The 17500-nt window shown below is 45.6% G+C and overlaps 1 protein-coding gene across 2 annotated transcripts in view; it reads left to right on the top strand.

Moving 5' to 3' along the window:
• Positions 1-17500, top strand: part of LOC127427023 (poly(ADP-ribose) glycohydrolase-like) — a 41634-nt gene that overhangs the window by 3164 nt on the left and 20970 nt on the right. Inside the window, exons 1-6 of one of the 2 annotated variants that reach the window (XM_051674303.1) lie at positions 3366-3504; positions 3601-3686; positions 4057-4207; positions 9536-9658; positions 9764-9835; positions 13975-14046. In XM_051674303.1, the coding sequence (XP_051530263.1) occupies positions 3406-3504; positions 3601-3686; positions 4057-4207; positions 9536-9658; positions 9764-9835; positions 13975-14046 (603 nt within the window). In that variant the 5' untranslated portion in view covers positions 3366-3405. Of the gene's footprint in view, positions 1-3365; positions 3505-3600; positions 3687-4056; positions 4208-9535; positions 9659-9763; positions 9836-13974; positions 14047-17500 lie in introns of those variants that run through there. The other variant, XM_051674302.1, reaches the window with a different exon arrangement.

Here is a 17500-nt window from a genome sequence, read left to right as displayed (position 1 = left end):
CGTAACACTAAAATGTCCGAAATTTTACAACAAACTCTCCTAAATCTCACGGGGGGGCTACTTTTCTCATTTCCTGTATAGGTCAGATGGATCTGGATGGACTTGATGGAAACAAAACTTAGTTTTCTCATTCATATATTTCCAAACATTTTGGCTATTAAATTAACAGCCAACAAAACTAATGCACCGACACAGATGACGGCATTTCTCCAGATTTGGAAGGAGGAGCTTAAAATATTTTTGGCCACTCCTTCATGCCAATTGAATAAAACAATGTGCAAATAATCATTTCACAATGAACATTAGTGTGAGATTTTATTCATACACTAAAAGTGGTTAATGTAAAGTGATTATTGTATCATTAATAATGTTTTATTTCACACTAAACTATTTATCTAGATATAATTTTGTTAATATTATTATTAACTACATTGTATTTTGTGTTCTCTCAGACCTGATTAACATATATAATATCCATCCGTCCCGCACTTTTGGCTTCTAGCAGGTGAGGAAGCTTTTCAGACAGATGCATAAGTGAGATGAAGCGATGGGCAGGGATGTATGATGTAGCACAGGGAGTGATAGTGTTACTTACTAGGACAGTATATTTTGAACGAAAGGACCGAACGGTCACGTAATTTAGCACGTGAGCACGACACCAAACTGATGTGGAGTGCCCGTCTGTGCGCGTTTATGGCACGAGTATCCGCACTGACTCGTCAACATCTGCACAATGAACAACACGAAACAAATAATGTTCAGCCAATGAAGATCGCGATGTGTGTATGTGGAAGTAGGCTTATAGGCTAGCAGATGTTATTAATAAAACAACAAGAACTCTTTGTGGGGGCATTTTTTGCCCAGAGCCCCTGTTAATCTCTGACCCTGGATGGAGAGATGGAGATGAGAGATGTAACAGGTGTTTAAGTGTCTTTCTTCATCATGCAGCTGGTACACAAAGCATTTTTGCTATTTCTGCCTTTCATATCAAATGTGCTGCATTATGACTGATGATGGAATGCCAAGATATGAAAGTCAGAACTATAGATCGCGCCAGCATCACGCAATGTTAACAGCTTTGTTCATTAGTAACAGCAGCGATGGTTTTATCGTGTCACTCACTAACGGAGACACAGTATAACAGCATTTGCATGTGAAATGAACAGGTTTAGAAAGGTTTATACGTCTGTAACACCTTAAGTTCAGTAACTATGGGACAGAACGCTCTCTCACTGCACACGCTCACACTAAACTCAATAAGCGCTCAACACGCTGCTGACAGCTGCACGAGAGAAAGCGAGCAGATTTACTCATGCATCTTTTGGAGTTTCAGTTTGATACAAATATAAGTTTATTGATTTGTTCATCTATATCTGTTGGTTTAATAATTGCAGCTGCACTGTAAAGTGAATAAAAGTGTGGAAATTTCCTGCGCTATGAACGTGGAACTTGCAGGAATTATTAAAATTGTGTGCAGTCATGCACCTGATATTTATGTTAACAGAAATAAAATCAATATACAGTATGTATATTTGTTTAATATCATGCAGATCATGTAGTGCTACTGAAGGTCGAGCCTGACCTGCACATTTAACCAGATGGACATCTGAATTTATGAAGTCAGTTAGTTTGACTGGTATAATTTATGAAATCGTTAACATGTCTCTTTTTATGATGAAACATAAAGATACTTATAAAAGTGGGTTTCAGAGCACAAATGTCACCGCATTGTACAAATGACCCAAAATATACAGTACTGTGCAAAAGTTTAGGCACTTGTGAAAAATGTTGCATAGTGAGGATGTCTTCATAAATAATGTCATAAATAGTTTTCATTTATCACTTAATGTCATACAAAGTCCAGCAAACATAAAAAAGCTAAATCAATATTTGGTGTGACCACCTTTGCCTTTAAAACAGCCCCAATTCTCCTAGATACACCTGGACACAGTTTTTCTTGGTTGTTGGCAGATAGGATGTTCAAGCTTCTTGGAGAATTCACCACAGTTCTTCTATCTATTTCAGCTGTCTCAATTGCTTCTGTCTCTTTATGTAATCTCAGACTGACACGATGTTCAGTGGGGGACTCTGTGGGGGCCATGACATCTGTTGCAGGGCTCCCTGTTCTTCTATCTATTTCAGCTGTCTCGATTGCTTCTGTCTCTTTATGTAATCTCAGACTGACTCGATGTTCAGTGGGGGGTCTGTGGGGGCCATGACATCTGTTGCAGGGCTCCCTGTTCTTCTATCTATTTCAGCTGTCTCGATTGCTTCTGTCTCTTTATGTAATCTCAGACTGACTCGATGTTCAGTGGGGGATCTGTGGGGGCCATGACATCTGTTGCAGGGCTCCCTGTTCTTCTATCTATTTAGTCTCAATTGCTTCTGTCTCTTTATGTAATCTCAGACTGACTCGATGTTCAGTGGGGGGTCTGTGGGGGTCATGACATCTGTTGCAGGGCTCCCTGTTCTTCTATCTATTTCAGCTGTCTCGATTGCTTCTGTCTCTTTATGTAATCTCAGACTGACTCGATGTTCAGTGGGGGGTCTGTGGGGGCCATGACATCTGTTGCAGGGCTCCCTGTTCTTCTATCTATTTCAGCTGTCTCGATTGCTTCTGTCTCTTTATGTAATCTCAGACTGACTCGATGTTCAGTGGGGGGTCTGTGGGGGCCATGACATCTGTTGCAGGGCTCCCTGTTCTTCTATCTATTTCAGCTGTCTCGATTGCTTCTGTCTCTTTATGTAATCTCAGACTGACTCGATGTTCAGTGGGGGATCTGTGGGGGCCATGACATCTGTTGCAGGGCTCCCTGTTCTTCTATCTATTTAGTCTCAATTGCTTCTGTCTCTTTATGTAATCTCAGACTGACTCGATGTTCAGTGGGGGGTCTGTGGGGGCCATGACATCTGTTGCAGGGCTCCCTGTTCTTCTATCTATTTATTCTCAGTTGCTTCTGTCTCTTTATGTAATCTCAGACTGATACGATGTTCAGTGGGGGCTCTGTGGGGGCCATGACATCTGTTGCAGGGCTCCCTGTTCTTCTATTGTAATCTTTTCTATTTGCAAAAGTAATGTTTGGGAGTTTAACATTTATATTTCCTATTGACACACCAAAGCTGAAGATATAAATAACCCTATTTAACCCTAACCCTAAATGTGCATAAGACTTTTATGTGTATAAGCACAGTACTGTATATAAAGTAAATAAATGTAAAACATTGATGATAGTGCCATCACTTCTGTCACTTCAGCAGTGTTTATATAATATGGACAGAATGTGGTTAGATCTTCATATTTCTGCTCTGATACAGAAAGTGAAAGAGTCTTCTGCTTTAGGAATCACTTTCGTTTCATTGAAAGCTCAGCCGTGTGCACGAGTGGAAATTTATTTGAGAGTTTGAATGGATGTGAATAAAGAGAGTTCAGGCGTCTGGCTCCTTCATCTCTCTGTCGCTGTATTTATCATCTGCTGTTGGTTTGCTCTCCTGCGAGCTGCTGCGGTTAGTATCGCTGTTTAATCTGATGTTGTTTAGTGACTCTAGATGAACTCTAGTTTGAGCTGTACAGTGAATGTGCTGCTGATGTTGTTGTTGTAGAACGTGACAGAACTCTATAGGATGATGAAGGTGCGACTCTCCGCGAGGAACGAGTTATACCTCAGAGGTTTTAGGAAATATACACTGTGAGTTTAAGAGACTTCCTGCTGTAATTGTGAGTTAAAGCTGCTGTAAGTTTTAAATTTCACACATAAAATGTAGAAATATGAAATAAGTGTTAAAAACATCTGGGGAGCCGTTGGCACCTTTTTAAGCCTATCAGTAACTGTCTGTCTTTCAGTCATTGTGCCATTCGTTTGGCTGTTTTGTCTTTGGAAGGCGTGGTTTTGGAGACAGTGTGTGTGCTTTGAGTGGTGGGCATGATTACTTTCATGAAGTTTAGCTTTTAGAGTTAATAAAAGGTCTGAAATCATTTACAGCATCTTTAATGTCACTCAGAGCCTTAAGAGATTCTCCGCTTTAGTATTGTGCTCATCGGTGATGATGTCATTACAGGGTATCCGCTCCAGGATTGGCTGATGGGAGAGTGGTCAGCAGTGATGTCACATGGCTGGGTGTCGCTCTCAGTGACCTGAAGAGGACACCAGACTGCAGCGGCCCGTTACCGCCACTGAAACCCAACGACACCCACACAGTCATGATCAGCGTGAGACACACACGCATACACAGACATGATCAGAGTGAGACACACACACATAAACAGACATGATCAGAGTGAGACACACATAAACAGACATGATCAGAGTGAGACACACACACACAGACATGATCAGAGTGAGACACACAAACAGACATGATCAGAGTGAGACACACACACACAGACATGATCAGAGTGAGACACACACACACATACACAGACATGATCAGAGTGAGACACACACACATACACAGACATGATCAGAGTAAGACACACACACACATACACAGACATGATCAGAGTGAGACACACACACACATACACAGACATGATCAGAGTGAGACACACACACATAAACAGACATGATCAGAGTGAGACACACACAAACAGACATGATCAGAGTGAGACACACACACACAGACATGATCAGAGTGAGACACACATACACAGACATGATCAGAGTGAGACACATACACAGACATGATCAGAGTGAGACATGATCAGAGTGAGACACACACACACATACACAGACATGATCAGAGTGAGACATGATCAGAGTGAGACACACACACACATACACAGACATGATCAGAGTGAGACACATACACAGACATGATCAGAGAGACACACACACACAGACATGATCAGAGTGAGACACACACACACAGACATGATCAGAGTGAGACACACACACACAGTCATGATCAGAGTGAGACACATACACACAGACATGATCAGAGAGACACACACACACAGACATGATCAGAGTGAGACACATACACACAGACATGATCAGAGTGAGACATACACACAGACATGATCAGAGTGAGACACACACACACAGACATGATCAGAGTGAGACACATACACACAGACATGATCAGAGTGAGACACACAGACATGATCAGAGTGAGACACACACACACACACACATGATCAGAGTGAGACACACAGACATGATCAGAGTGAGACACACACACACACACACATGATCAGAGTGAGACACACAGACATGATCAGAGTGAGACACACACACACACACACATGATCAGAGTGAGACACACACACACATGATCAGAGTGAGACACACACACACAGTCATGATCAGAGTGAGACACACACACACAGTCATGATCAGAGTGAGACACACAGTCATGATCAGAGTGAGACACACACACACACACACATGATCAGAGTGAGACACACACACACAGACATGATCAGAGTGAGACACATACACACAGTCATGATCAGAGTGAGACACACACACACACAGACATGATCAGAGTGAGACACACACACACAGACATGATCAGAGTGAGACACACACACACAGACATGATCAGAGTGAGACACACACACACAGACATGATCAGAGTGAGACACACACACACAGACATGATCAGAGTGAGACACACACACACACAGACATGATCAGAGTGAGACACACACACACACACACAGTCATGATCAGAGTGAGACACACACACACAGTCATGATCAGAGTGAGACACACACACACAGACATGATCAGAGTGAGACACACACACACAGACATGATCAGAGTGAGACACACAGTCATGATCAGAGTGAGACACACAGTCATGATCAGAGTGAGACACACAGTCATGATCAGAGTGAGACACAGACATGATCAGAGTGAGACACACACACACAGACATGATCAGAGTGAGACACATACACACAGTCATGATCAGAGTGAGACACACACACACAGTCATGATCAGAGTGAGACACACACACACAGACATGATCAGAGTGAGACACACACACAGACATGATCAGAGTGAGACACACAGACATGATCAGAGTGAGACACACAGTCATGATCAGAGTGAGACACACAGTCATGATCAGAGTGAGACACACAGTCATGATCAGAGTGAGACACAGACATGATCAGAGTGAGACACACACACAGTCATGATCAGAGTGAGACACATACACACACAGACATGATCAGAGTGAGACACACACACACAGACATGATCAGAGTGAGACACATACACACAGACATGATCAGAGTGAGACACACAGTCATGATCAGAGTGAGACACACACACACAGACATGATCAGAGTGAGACACACACACACACAGACATGATCAGAGTGAGACACACACACACAGACATGATCAGAGTGAGACACACACACACAGACATGATCAGAGTGAGACACACACACACATGATCAGAGTGAGACACACACACACAGTCATGATCAGAGTGAGACACACACACACAGACATGATCAGAGTGAGACACACACACATGATCAGAGTGAGACACACACACACAGACATGATCAGAGTGAGACACACACACACACAGACATGATCAGAGTGAGACACACACACACACAGTCATGATCAGAGTGAGACACACACACACACAGACATGATCAGAGTGAGACACACACACACACAGACATGATCAGAGTGAGACACACACACACACAGTCATGATCAGAGTGAGATACACACACAGACATGATCAGAGTGAGACACATACACACAGACATGATCAGAGTGAGACACACACACACAGACATGATCAGAGTGAGACACACACACACAGACATGATCAGAGTGAGACACACACACACAGACATGATCAGAGTGAGACACACACACACAGACATGATCAGAGTGAGATACACACACAGACATGATCAGAGTGAGACACACACACACACAGACATGATCAGAGTGAGACACACACACACACACACAGTCATGATCAGAGTGAGACACACACACACAGACATGATCAGAGTGAGACACACACACACAGACATGATCAGAGTGAGACACACACACACAGACATGATCAGAGTGAGACACACACACACAGACATGATCAGAGTGAGACACACACACACAGACATGATCAGAGTGAGACACACACACACACAGACATGATCAGAGTGAGACACACACACACACACACACAGTCATGATCAGAGTGAGACACACATACACAGTCATGATCAGAGTGAGACACACACACACAGACATGATCAGAGTGAGACACACACACAGACATGATCAGAGTGAGACACACAGACATGATCAGAGTGAGACACACAGTCATGATCAGAGTGAGACACACAGTCATGATCAGAGTGAGACACACAGTCATGATCAGAGTGAGACACACAGTCATGATCAGAGTGAGACACAGACATGATCAGAGTGAGACACACACACACAGTCATGATCAGAGTGAGACACATACACACACAGACATGATCAGAGTGAGACACACACACACAGACATGATCAGAGTGAGACACACAGACACATACACAGACATGATCAGAGTGAGACACACAGTCATGATCAGAGTGAGACACACACACAGACATGATCAGAGTGAGACACACAGACACATACACAGACATGATCAGAGTGAGACACACAGACATGATCAGAGTGAGACACACACACACAGACATGATCAGAGTGAGACACACACACACAGACATGATCGGAGTGAGACACACACACACAGACATGATCAGAGTGAGACACATACACACAGACATGATCAGAGAGACACACACAGACATGATCAGAGTGAGACACACACACACAGTCATGATCAGAGTGAGACACACACACAGACATGATCAGAGTGAGACACACACAGACATGATCAGAGAGACACACACAGACATGATCAGAGTGAGACACACACACACAGTCATGATCAGAGTGAAACACATACACAGACATGATCAGAGAGACACACACACACAGTCATGATCAGAGTGAGACACACAGTCATGATCAGAGTGAGACACAGACATGATCAGAGTGAGACACACAGTCATGATCAGAGTGAGACACACAGTCATGATCAGAGTGAGACACACAGTCATGATCAGAGTGAGACACACACACACAGACATGATCAGAGTGAGACACATACACACAGTCATGATCAGAGTGAGACACACACACACAGACATGATCAGAGTGAGACACACACACACAGACATGATCAGAGTGAGACACACACACACACACACAGACATGATCAGAGTGAGACACACACACACACAGTCATGATGTCTCACTCTGATCATGTCTGTGTGTCTCACTCTGATCATGTCTGTGTGTGTGTGTCTCACTCTGATCATGTCTGTGTGTGTGTGTCTCACTCTGATCATGACTGTGTGTGTGTGTCTCATGATCAGAGTGAGACACACACACACAGTCATGATCAGAGTGAGACACACACACACAGACATGATCAGAGTGAGACACACACACACAGACATGATCAGAGTGAGACACACAGACATGATCAGAGTGAGACACACACACACAGACATGATCAGAGAGACACACACAGACATGATCAGAGTGAGACACACACACACAGTCATGATCAGAGTGAAACACATACACAGACCTGATCAGAGAGACACACACAGACATGATCAGAGTGAGACACACACACACACAGTCATGATCAGAGTGAGACACACAGTCATGATCAGAGTGAGACACAGACATGATCAGAGTGAGACACACAGTCATGATCAGAGTGAGACACACACACACAGTCATGATCAGAGTGAGACACACAGTCATGATCAGAGTGAGACACACACACACACACACATGATCAGAGTGAGACACACACACACAGACATGATCAGAGTGAGACACACACACACAGACATGATCAGAGTGAGACACACACACACAGACATGATCAGAGTGAGACACAGACATGATCAGAGTGAGACACAGACATGATCAGAGTGAGACACACAGACATGTTCAGAGTGAGACACATACACACAGACATGATCAGAGTGAGACACATACACACAGACATGATCAGAGTGAGACACACAGACACAGACATGATCAGAGTGAGACACACAGACACAGACATGATCAGAGTGAGACACACAGACACAGACATGATCAGAGTGAGACACACAGACACAGACATGATCAGAGTGAGACACACAGACACAGACATGATCAGAGTGAGACACACAGACACAGACATGATCAGAGTGAGACACACAGACACAGACATGATCAGAGTGAGACACACAGACACAGACATGATCAGAGTGAGACACACACACACAGACATGATCAGAGTGAGACACACACACACAGACATGATCAGAGTGAGACACACACACACAGACATGATCAGAGTGAGACACACACACACAGACATGATCAGAGTGAGACACACACACACACACACACACACAGACATGATCAAAATAATAATGAATAACTGAAGTATTGGTTTCTTAGAATTTGATTTGTTGTTTAACAGAGTGATCAGTTGTGTCCGGGGAAAGTTCCAGTGCCGTTTCCAGATAAAGTGTGTGACTGCTGGAGTGATACGCACGTCAAGATGCCCTGCTCACCGCACAACCTGTTTCCTGGAGACAGTACGGTTAGACAAACACACACACACACACTGGAGTCAGAGGTTGATTTGATTCAAGGAAAGTGATCAGTTTAATCATTAATATATTATTGTGTGTTTGAATATTTCTAGACTGTTCAGAGTCGATGGGATTTAATAAGTAAAGTCTTGACGAACACGTTTAACTCTTCTCATGATGTGAAGGTGAAGTCATAACACACTGACAATTACCCACAGAATCTCTGATGTGTGTGAAGAGTGTGTGTCTCTGTGTGTGAGTGTGTGTGTCCCTGTGTGTGTGAGTGTGTGTGTCTCTGTGTGTGAGTGTGTGTGTCTCTGTGTGTGAGTGTGTGTGTCTCTGTGTGTGAGAGTGTGTGTGTGTGTCCCTGTGTGTGAGAGTGTGTGTCTCTGTGTGTGAGTGTGTGTGTCCCTGTGTGTGAGAGTGTGTGTGTGTGTCCCTGTGTGTGAGAGTGTGTGTCCCTGTGTGTGAGTGTGCGTGTCCCTGTGTGTGAGAGTGTGTGTCCCTGTGTGTGAGAGTGTGTGTGTCCCTGTGTGTGAGAGTGTGTGTCTCTGTGTGTGAGTGTGTGTGTCCCTGTGTGTGAGAGTGTGTGTGTGTCCCTGTGTGTGAGAGTGTGTGTCTCTGTGTGTGAGTGTGTGTGTCCCTGTGTGTGAGAGTGTGTGTGTGTCCCTGTGTGTGAGAGTGTGTGTCCCTGTGTGTGAGAGTGTGTGTGTGTCCCTGTGTGTGAGAGTGTGTGTCCCTGTGTGTGAGAGTGTGTGTCTCTGTGTGTGAGAGTGTTTGTGTCCCTGTGTGTGAGAGTGTGTGTGTCCCTGTGTGTGAGAGTGTGTGTGTCCCTGTGTGTGAGAGTGTGTGTGTGTCCCTGTGTGTGAGAGTGTGTGTGTGTCCCTGTGTGTGAGAGTGTGTGTGTGTCCCTGTGTGTGAGAGTGTGTGTGTGTCCCTGTGTGTGAGAGTGTGTGTGTGTGTCCCTGTGTGTGAGAGTGTGTGTCCCTGTGTGTGAGAGTGTGTGTGTCCCTGTGTGTGAGAGTGTGTGTGTCCCTGTGTGTGAGTGTGTGTGTGTGTGTCCCTGTGTGTGAGTGTGTGTGTGTGTGTGTCCCTGTGTGTGAGAGTGTGTGTGTGTCCCTGTGTGTGAGAGTGTGTGTGTGTCCCTGTGTGTGAGAGTGTGTGTGTGTCCCTGTGTGAGAGAGTGTGTGTGTCCCTGTGTGTGAGTGTGTGTGTGTGTGTGTGTCCCTGTGTGTGAGTGTGTGTGTGTGTGTCCCTGTGTGTGAGAGTGTGTGTGTGTGTCCCTGTGTGTGAGAGTGTGTGTGTGTGTCCCTGTGTGTGAGAGTGTGTGTGTCCCTGTGTGTGAGTGTGTGTGTGTGTGTCCCTGTGTGTGAGTGTGTGTGTGTGTGTGTGTCCCTGTGTGTGAGAGTGTGTGTGTGTCCCTGTGTGTGAGAGTGTGTGTGTGTCCCTGTGTGTGAGTGTGTGTGTGTGTCCCTGTGTGTGAGTGTGTGTGTGTGTCCCTGTGTGTGAGTGTGTGTGTGTGTGTGTGTCCCTGTGTGTGAGTGTGTGTGTGTGTGTCCCTGTGTGTGAGTGTGTGTGTGTGTGTGTGTCCCTGTGTGTGAGAGTGTGTGTGTGTCCCTGTGTGTGAGAGTGTGTGTGTGTCCCTGTGTGTGAGAGTGTGTGTGTGTCCCTGTGTGAGAGAGTGTGTGTGTCCCTGTGTGTGAGTGTGTGTGTGTGTGTGTCCCTGTGTGTGAGTGTGTGTGTGTGTGTCCCTGTGTGTGAGTGTGTGTGTGTGTGTCCCTGTGTGTGAGTGTGTGTGTGTCCCTGTGTGTGAGAGTGTGTGCGTGAGAGTGTGTGTGTCCCTGTGTGTGAGAGTGTGTGTGTGTCCCTGTGTGTGAGAGTGTGTGTGTGTCCCTGTGTGTGAGTGTGTGTGTGTGTCCCTGTGTGTGTCCCTGTGTGTGTGTGTCCCTGTGTGTGAGTGTGTGTGTGTGTGTCCCTGTGTGTGTGTGTGTCCCTGTGTGTGTGTGTCCCTGTGTGTGAGTGTGTGTGTGTGTGTCCCTGTGTGTGAGTGTGTGTGTCCCTGTGTGTGAGTGTGTGTGTGTGTCCCTGTGTGTGAGTGTGTGTGTGTGTCCCTGTGTGTGAGTGTGTGTCCCTGTGTGTGAGTGTGTGTGTGTGTGTGTCCCTGTGTGTGAGTGTGTGTGTGAGTGTGTGTGTCCCTGTGTGTGTGTGTGTGTGTCCCTGTGTGTGAGAGTGTGTGTCTCTGTGTGTGGGTGTGTGTGTGTGTGTGTGTCCCTGTGTGTGAGAGTGTGTGTGTCCCTGTGTGTGAGAGTGTGTGTGTGTCCCTGTGTGTGAGAGTGTGTGTGTCCCTGTGTGTCCCTGTGTGTGAGTGTGTGTGTGTGTGTCCCTGTGTGTGAGAGTGTGTGTCCCTGTGTGTGAGAGTGTGTGTCCCTGTGTGTGAGAGTGTGTGTCCCTGTGTGTGTCTCTGTGTGTCCCTGTGTGTGTGTGAGTGTGTCTCTGTGTGTCCCTGTGTGTGTGTGTGTCCCTGTGTGTGAGTGTGTGTGTCCCTGTGTGTGAGTGTGTGTGTCCCTGTGTGTGAGAGTGTGTGTGTCCCTGTGTGTGAGAGTGTGTGTCTCTGTGTGTGAGTGTGTGTGTGTGTGTCCCTGTGTGTGAGAGTGTGTGTGTCCCTGTGTGTGAGAGTGTGTGTGTCCCTGTGTGTCCCTGTGTGTGAGAGTGTGTGTCCCTGTGTGTGAGAGTGTGTGTCCCTGTGTGTGTCTCTGTGTGTCCCTGTGTGTGTGTGAGTGTGTGTCTCTGTGTGTCCCTGTGTGTGTGTGTGTGTGTGTGTGTGTGTCCCTGTGTGTGAGAGTGTGTGTCTCTGTGTGTGAGTGTGTGTGTGTGTGTGTTCCTGTGTGTGAGAGTGTGTGTGTCCCTGTGTGTGAGAGTGTGTGTGTCCCTGTGTGTGAGAGTGTGTGTGTCCCTGTGTGTCTCTGTGTGTGAGTGTGTGTGTGTGTGTCCCTGTGTGTGAGAGTGTGTGTCCCTGTGTGTGTCTCTGTGTGTCCCTGTGTGTGTGTGAGTGTGTGTCTCTGTGTGTCCCTGTGTGTGTGTGTGTGTGTGTGTGTGTGTCCCTGTGTGTGAGTGTGTGTGTCCCTGTGTGTGAGAGTGTGTGTGTCCCTGTGTGTGAGAGTGTGTGTCTCTGTGTGTGAGTGTGTGTGTGTGTGTGTCCCTGTGTGTGAGAGTGTGTGTGTCCCTGTGTGTGAGAGTGTGTGTGTCCCTGTGTGTGAGTGTGTGTGTGTCCCTGTGTGTGAGAGTGTGTGTCCCTGTGTGTGAGAGTGTGTGTCCCTGTGTGTGAGAGTGTGTCTCTGTGTGTGTGTGTGTGTGAGAGTGTGTGTCCCTGTGTGTGAGAGTGTGTGTCCCTGTGTGTGAGAGTGTGTCTCTGTGTGTCCCTGTGTGTGAGAGTGTGTCCCTGTGTGTCCCTGTGTGTGAGTGTGTGTGTGTCCCTGTGTGTGAGAGTGTGTGTCCCTGTGTGTGAGAGTGTGTGTCCCTGTGTGTGTGTGTGTGTCTCTGTGTGTGAGTGTGTGTGTGTGTGTCTCTGTGTGTGAGTGTGTGTGTGTGTGTCCCTGTGTGTGAGAGTGTGTGTCCCTGTGTGTGAGAGTGTGTGTCCCTGTGTGTGTCTCTGTGTGTCCCTGTGTGTGTGTGAGTGTGTGTCTCTGTGTGTCCCTGTGTGTGTGTGTGTGTGTGTGTGTGTGTGTGTCCCTGTGTGTGAGAGTGTGTGTGTCCCTGTGTGTGAGAGTGTGTGTCTCTGTGTGTGAGTGTGTGTGTGTGTGTGTCCCTGTGTGTGAGAGTGTGTGTGTCCCTGTGTGTGAGAGTGTGTGTGTCCCTGTGTGTGAGAGTGTGCGTGTCCCTGTGTGTCCCTGTGTGTGAGTGTGTGTGTGTCCCTGTGTGTGAGTGTGTGTGTCTCTGTGTGTGAGTGTGTGTGTGTGTGTCCCTGTGTGTGAGAGTGTGTCCCTGTGTGTGAGAGTGTGTGTCCCTGTGTGTGAGAGTGTGTGTCTCTGTGTGTCCCTGTGTGTGTGTGTGAGAGTGTGTGTGTCCCTGTGTTTGAGAGTGTGTGTGTGTCCCTGTGTCTCTCCGTGTCTCTCTGTGTGTCTCTGTGTGTCTCTGTGTGTGTGTGTGTGTGTGTGTGTGTGTGTGTGTGTGTGTGTGTGTGTGTGTGTTGTAGTTGCTGTTGTTGTCCAGCTGATGGCAGCAAAACTCCATCGATCACATGACATATTCACTGCTGGAGTCATACAGCAGGTGCTGCTTATTTTAATATTTTATTTCTATTAATGTTTCTAATATTTCTCTTTAGGATGCCATTTTGAAATATAACGCAGGTCAGGCGAAGAGGTGGGACTTCACAGCGCTGCATTTATACTGTAAGGTAAAAGACACGTGTTCATTAGTGTTGTCTGTTAATGAAGCACTTAATTAAACTCATCTGATGTAATTAGTGACTCAGTGTGAGTGGTTCATCAGAGACAGCTGCAGTTTTAGTCATGTGACTCTAACCGCCGGTATCAATGTGATCATCTCAGTATTGATTGGATGTGATTTATGAAGCAGTTTGTCATAAAACACTTTGTTTTGCTTTGAATTGTTACAACCCATCAATCAATACTTTTAATGAATGAACTCAAAGAGACGATGCAGAAATATTACAGAGAAATCAATAACACAACAGGAGCAGGAACAGGAAGCTGAATTCAGTGCTGATTGTTTCTGCTTTATTACAGTCACATTCAGAACGCTTTATTTATAGAAATGTTTTATTTCTGTTATTTAATGAAGGAATAACATAAACAGCATCATAATCATAAGATAAACTGTAATGTAGTTCAAATGTAATCTTAGAGTTTATTGGTAATATTAAATTGAGTTAATGAATGAGTTCTTCTGATGTTTAGGAATAATAATATCTGACGGGACGAGTTTCTGATCAGCTGACAGATGTCGCTCGTGTTGATGAACATCAGAACGAGTCCTTTTAAAGTTCATTTTCATTAAATGCTCGTAATGGACTGAGATGGATGTTTTGAGTATTTTTATAGTACAATTAACACTTTTTTTTGTTTTTTGCCTCAAAGGATCAAGAATATTTCGATTTTTCATGACGTGCCCCTTTTAAAGGACATTTATAATGAATTATCGTGTGAGTTGAAGGACAGACGTCAGTGATCACTTGTAATTGCTGTCAGTTTCTTTGATAAATATCACAGTGTGCATCACTTTATTATTATGTTGGTTGTTGTGCAGGTGATTGACAGGAAACAGTTTATTGCTCTTTTCACTGTTTAAGGAAATACTGAAACAAACACTCTACACCAAGGGTCTTCAAGCATTTTCGGGCCAAGGACCCCTTGGTGAGCAGAGAGACGGAGCCGGGACCCCCATTACATATTTTATAAATTGAGTGTTGCGTTTTATGCCTATAAAAACGTGTATGGTAAGCTACCATATTATTGTATGTACATACTTCATGATATTTACATTGCAAAGCCATTGAAATAATCATTGAATGCTGCCATGCTAAAAAGATCAGCTAAAAAAAGCATAAGCTGATTGGCTGGTTTTAGCTGGTCGCCCAGCCTGGTCATACAGTAGCTGGTCAGGCTGGTTTTAAAGGGGTTTTGCAAAACACTTTTTTAGCTGGTCAGCGTGGTCTTGGCTGGTCAGGCTGGTCTTAGCTGATCAGCGTGGTCTTGGCTGGTCTTAGATGGTCAGGCTGGTCTTAGCTGATCAGCGTGGTCTTGGCTGGTCTTAGATGGTCAGGCTGGTCTTAGCTGATCAGCGTGGTCTTGGCTGGTCTTAGATGGTCAGGCTGGTCTTAGCTGATCAGCGTGGTCTTGGCTGGTCTAAACTGGTCAGGCTGGTCTTAGCTGATCAGCATAGTCTTGGCTGGTCTTAGCTGATCAGTGTGGTCTTGGCTGGTCACAACTGGTCAGGCTGGTCTTAGCTGATCAGCATAGTCTTGGCTGGTCTTAGCTGATCAGTGTGGTCTTGGCTGGTCTAAACTGGTCAGGCTGGTCTTAGCTGATCAGCATAGTCTTGGCTGGTCTAAACTGGTCAGGCTGGTCTTAGCTGATCAGTGTGGTCTTAGCTGGTCTCCCAACCTGACGAGCTAAAAAGTGTTCAAACCCCCACTGAAACCAGCTAACTGAACAGCTTAGGCTGGTTTAAGGAGGCAGTTGTTCTGAAAGCACGCTGTCATCTGCTCAACTGCACAGCGTGACCAACACAAATCAGACACGTTTACTCACACGACCCTCCACCGCAGCGCTGCTGAACCTGATGTGTGTCGCACATTGAGCGGCTCGTGATGAGCAGTGGTTGTGTGAAGGGTTTGTCCGGGCTGCGTGCTTCTGCTGACAAGTGCTGTTTAATCACACTTTAAGATTTGACATGCAGCTGTGAAGGACTTGAACATGTGGATGGTCTAAAATTCATACTCCTCTCTCTCGCTGGTGATTATTACAAATGCCAATGGTGGTTCAAACAATCAAACAATAATTTGCAGACCCCCTGTTGAAGATCCTTGCTCTACACTTAACGTTATTCTAACCCTTAAAGGGACAGTTCACCCAAAAATGAAAATCTCTCATCATTCACTCACCCTCATGTCATCCCAGATGTGTATGACTTTCTTTCTTCTGCAGAACACAAATGAAGATTTTTGTGGGTGAGTGTGTGTGTGTGGGTGGGTGAGTGTGTGTGTGTGTGTGTGTGTGTGTGTGTGGGTGGGTGAGTGTGTGTGTGTGGGTGGGTGAGTGTGTGTGTGTGTGTGGGTGAGTGTGTGTGTGTGTGTGTGTGTGTGTGTGTGTGTGGGTGTGTGGGTGAGTGTGTGTGGGTGAGTGTGTGTGGGTGTGTGTGTGTGTGGGTGAGTGTGTGTGTGTGTGTGTGTGTGTGTGTGTGGGTGAGTGAGTGTGTGTGTGTGTGTGTGTGTGTGTGGGTGAGTGTGTGTGTGTGGGTGAGTGTGTGTGTGTGTGTGTGGGTGAGTGTGTGTGTGTGTGTGTGTGTGGGTGAGTGTGTCTGTGTGTGTGTCTCCACTCGTCTCATGAAGTCTCAGCTGGTGGCTGTCCTGCTCTCTGCCGCAGCTCGTTCTCGTTTTATGATGTCATCGGCACTGTTATTTATGGCCTTCCCCTGCTCCTGTAGGTGTATCACTACAAAAATATACTGAGTTAAATGTCAGTCAGAACTGGACTTGTTTGAGAACACCCTGTTCTCGCCCTCATTTGCATTTGTTCTGGGATGTGATTTAATCAGATGAGAAACCTCCGAGACCTTCATGAGATCACAGTTAGATTGATCGTTCTGACACAGAGCGCGTCTGCCATCGTAAATAAGAGTCGTGTAACTATCAGCACTGAAAGACTGGTGCTGTGTGTGTGTGTGTGTGTGTGTGTGTGTGAGAAGAGCGATGGACGCTCAGCTCGCGTGATTTTACCTCCGTTTGATTTCCTGCAGTGTTTTGATTTTTGTCAGACAGTTTTGAAGAGCACCTGCATTTCTTCTGCTCATTAGTGTCAAAAGCTCTGACGCTCGTCTTGACAAAATGAATTTCAGCTTGTCATGGTTTGTCTGTAAAACAGAATAAAAATGCAGATGGGGAAGTTGCTGTGTTTGACTTTTCTGTGTCTTGATTGACCACACTTTAAACTCCTCAATGCTCAAGACTTAGGCCACAATTACAGCTGCTGCAATTGACTAATTACACAAAGTGTCAATAACAGAATTCCCTTTAGGTATACTCAAGTTGTGTCTAAATTGTCTATTTATAATGTGTTTTTTTCTTTGCATCATTGACACATCATTGATCGTAACCAATCAGAGACATG

This window comes from Myxocyprinus asiaticus, chromosome 36, assembly GCF_019703515.2.
Source record: "Myxocyprinus asiaticus isolate MX2 ecotype Aquarium Trade chromosome 36, UBuf_Myxa_2, whole genome shotgun sequence".
NCBI classification, from domain to species: Eukaryota; Metazoa; Chordata; class Actinopteri; order Cypriniformes; family Catostomidae; genus Myxocyprinus; species Myxocyprinus asiaticus.
This window is presented reverse-complemented; position numbering and strand designations above follow the sequence as displayed.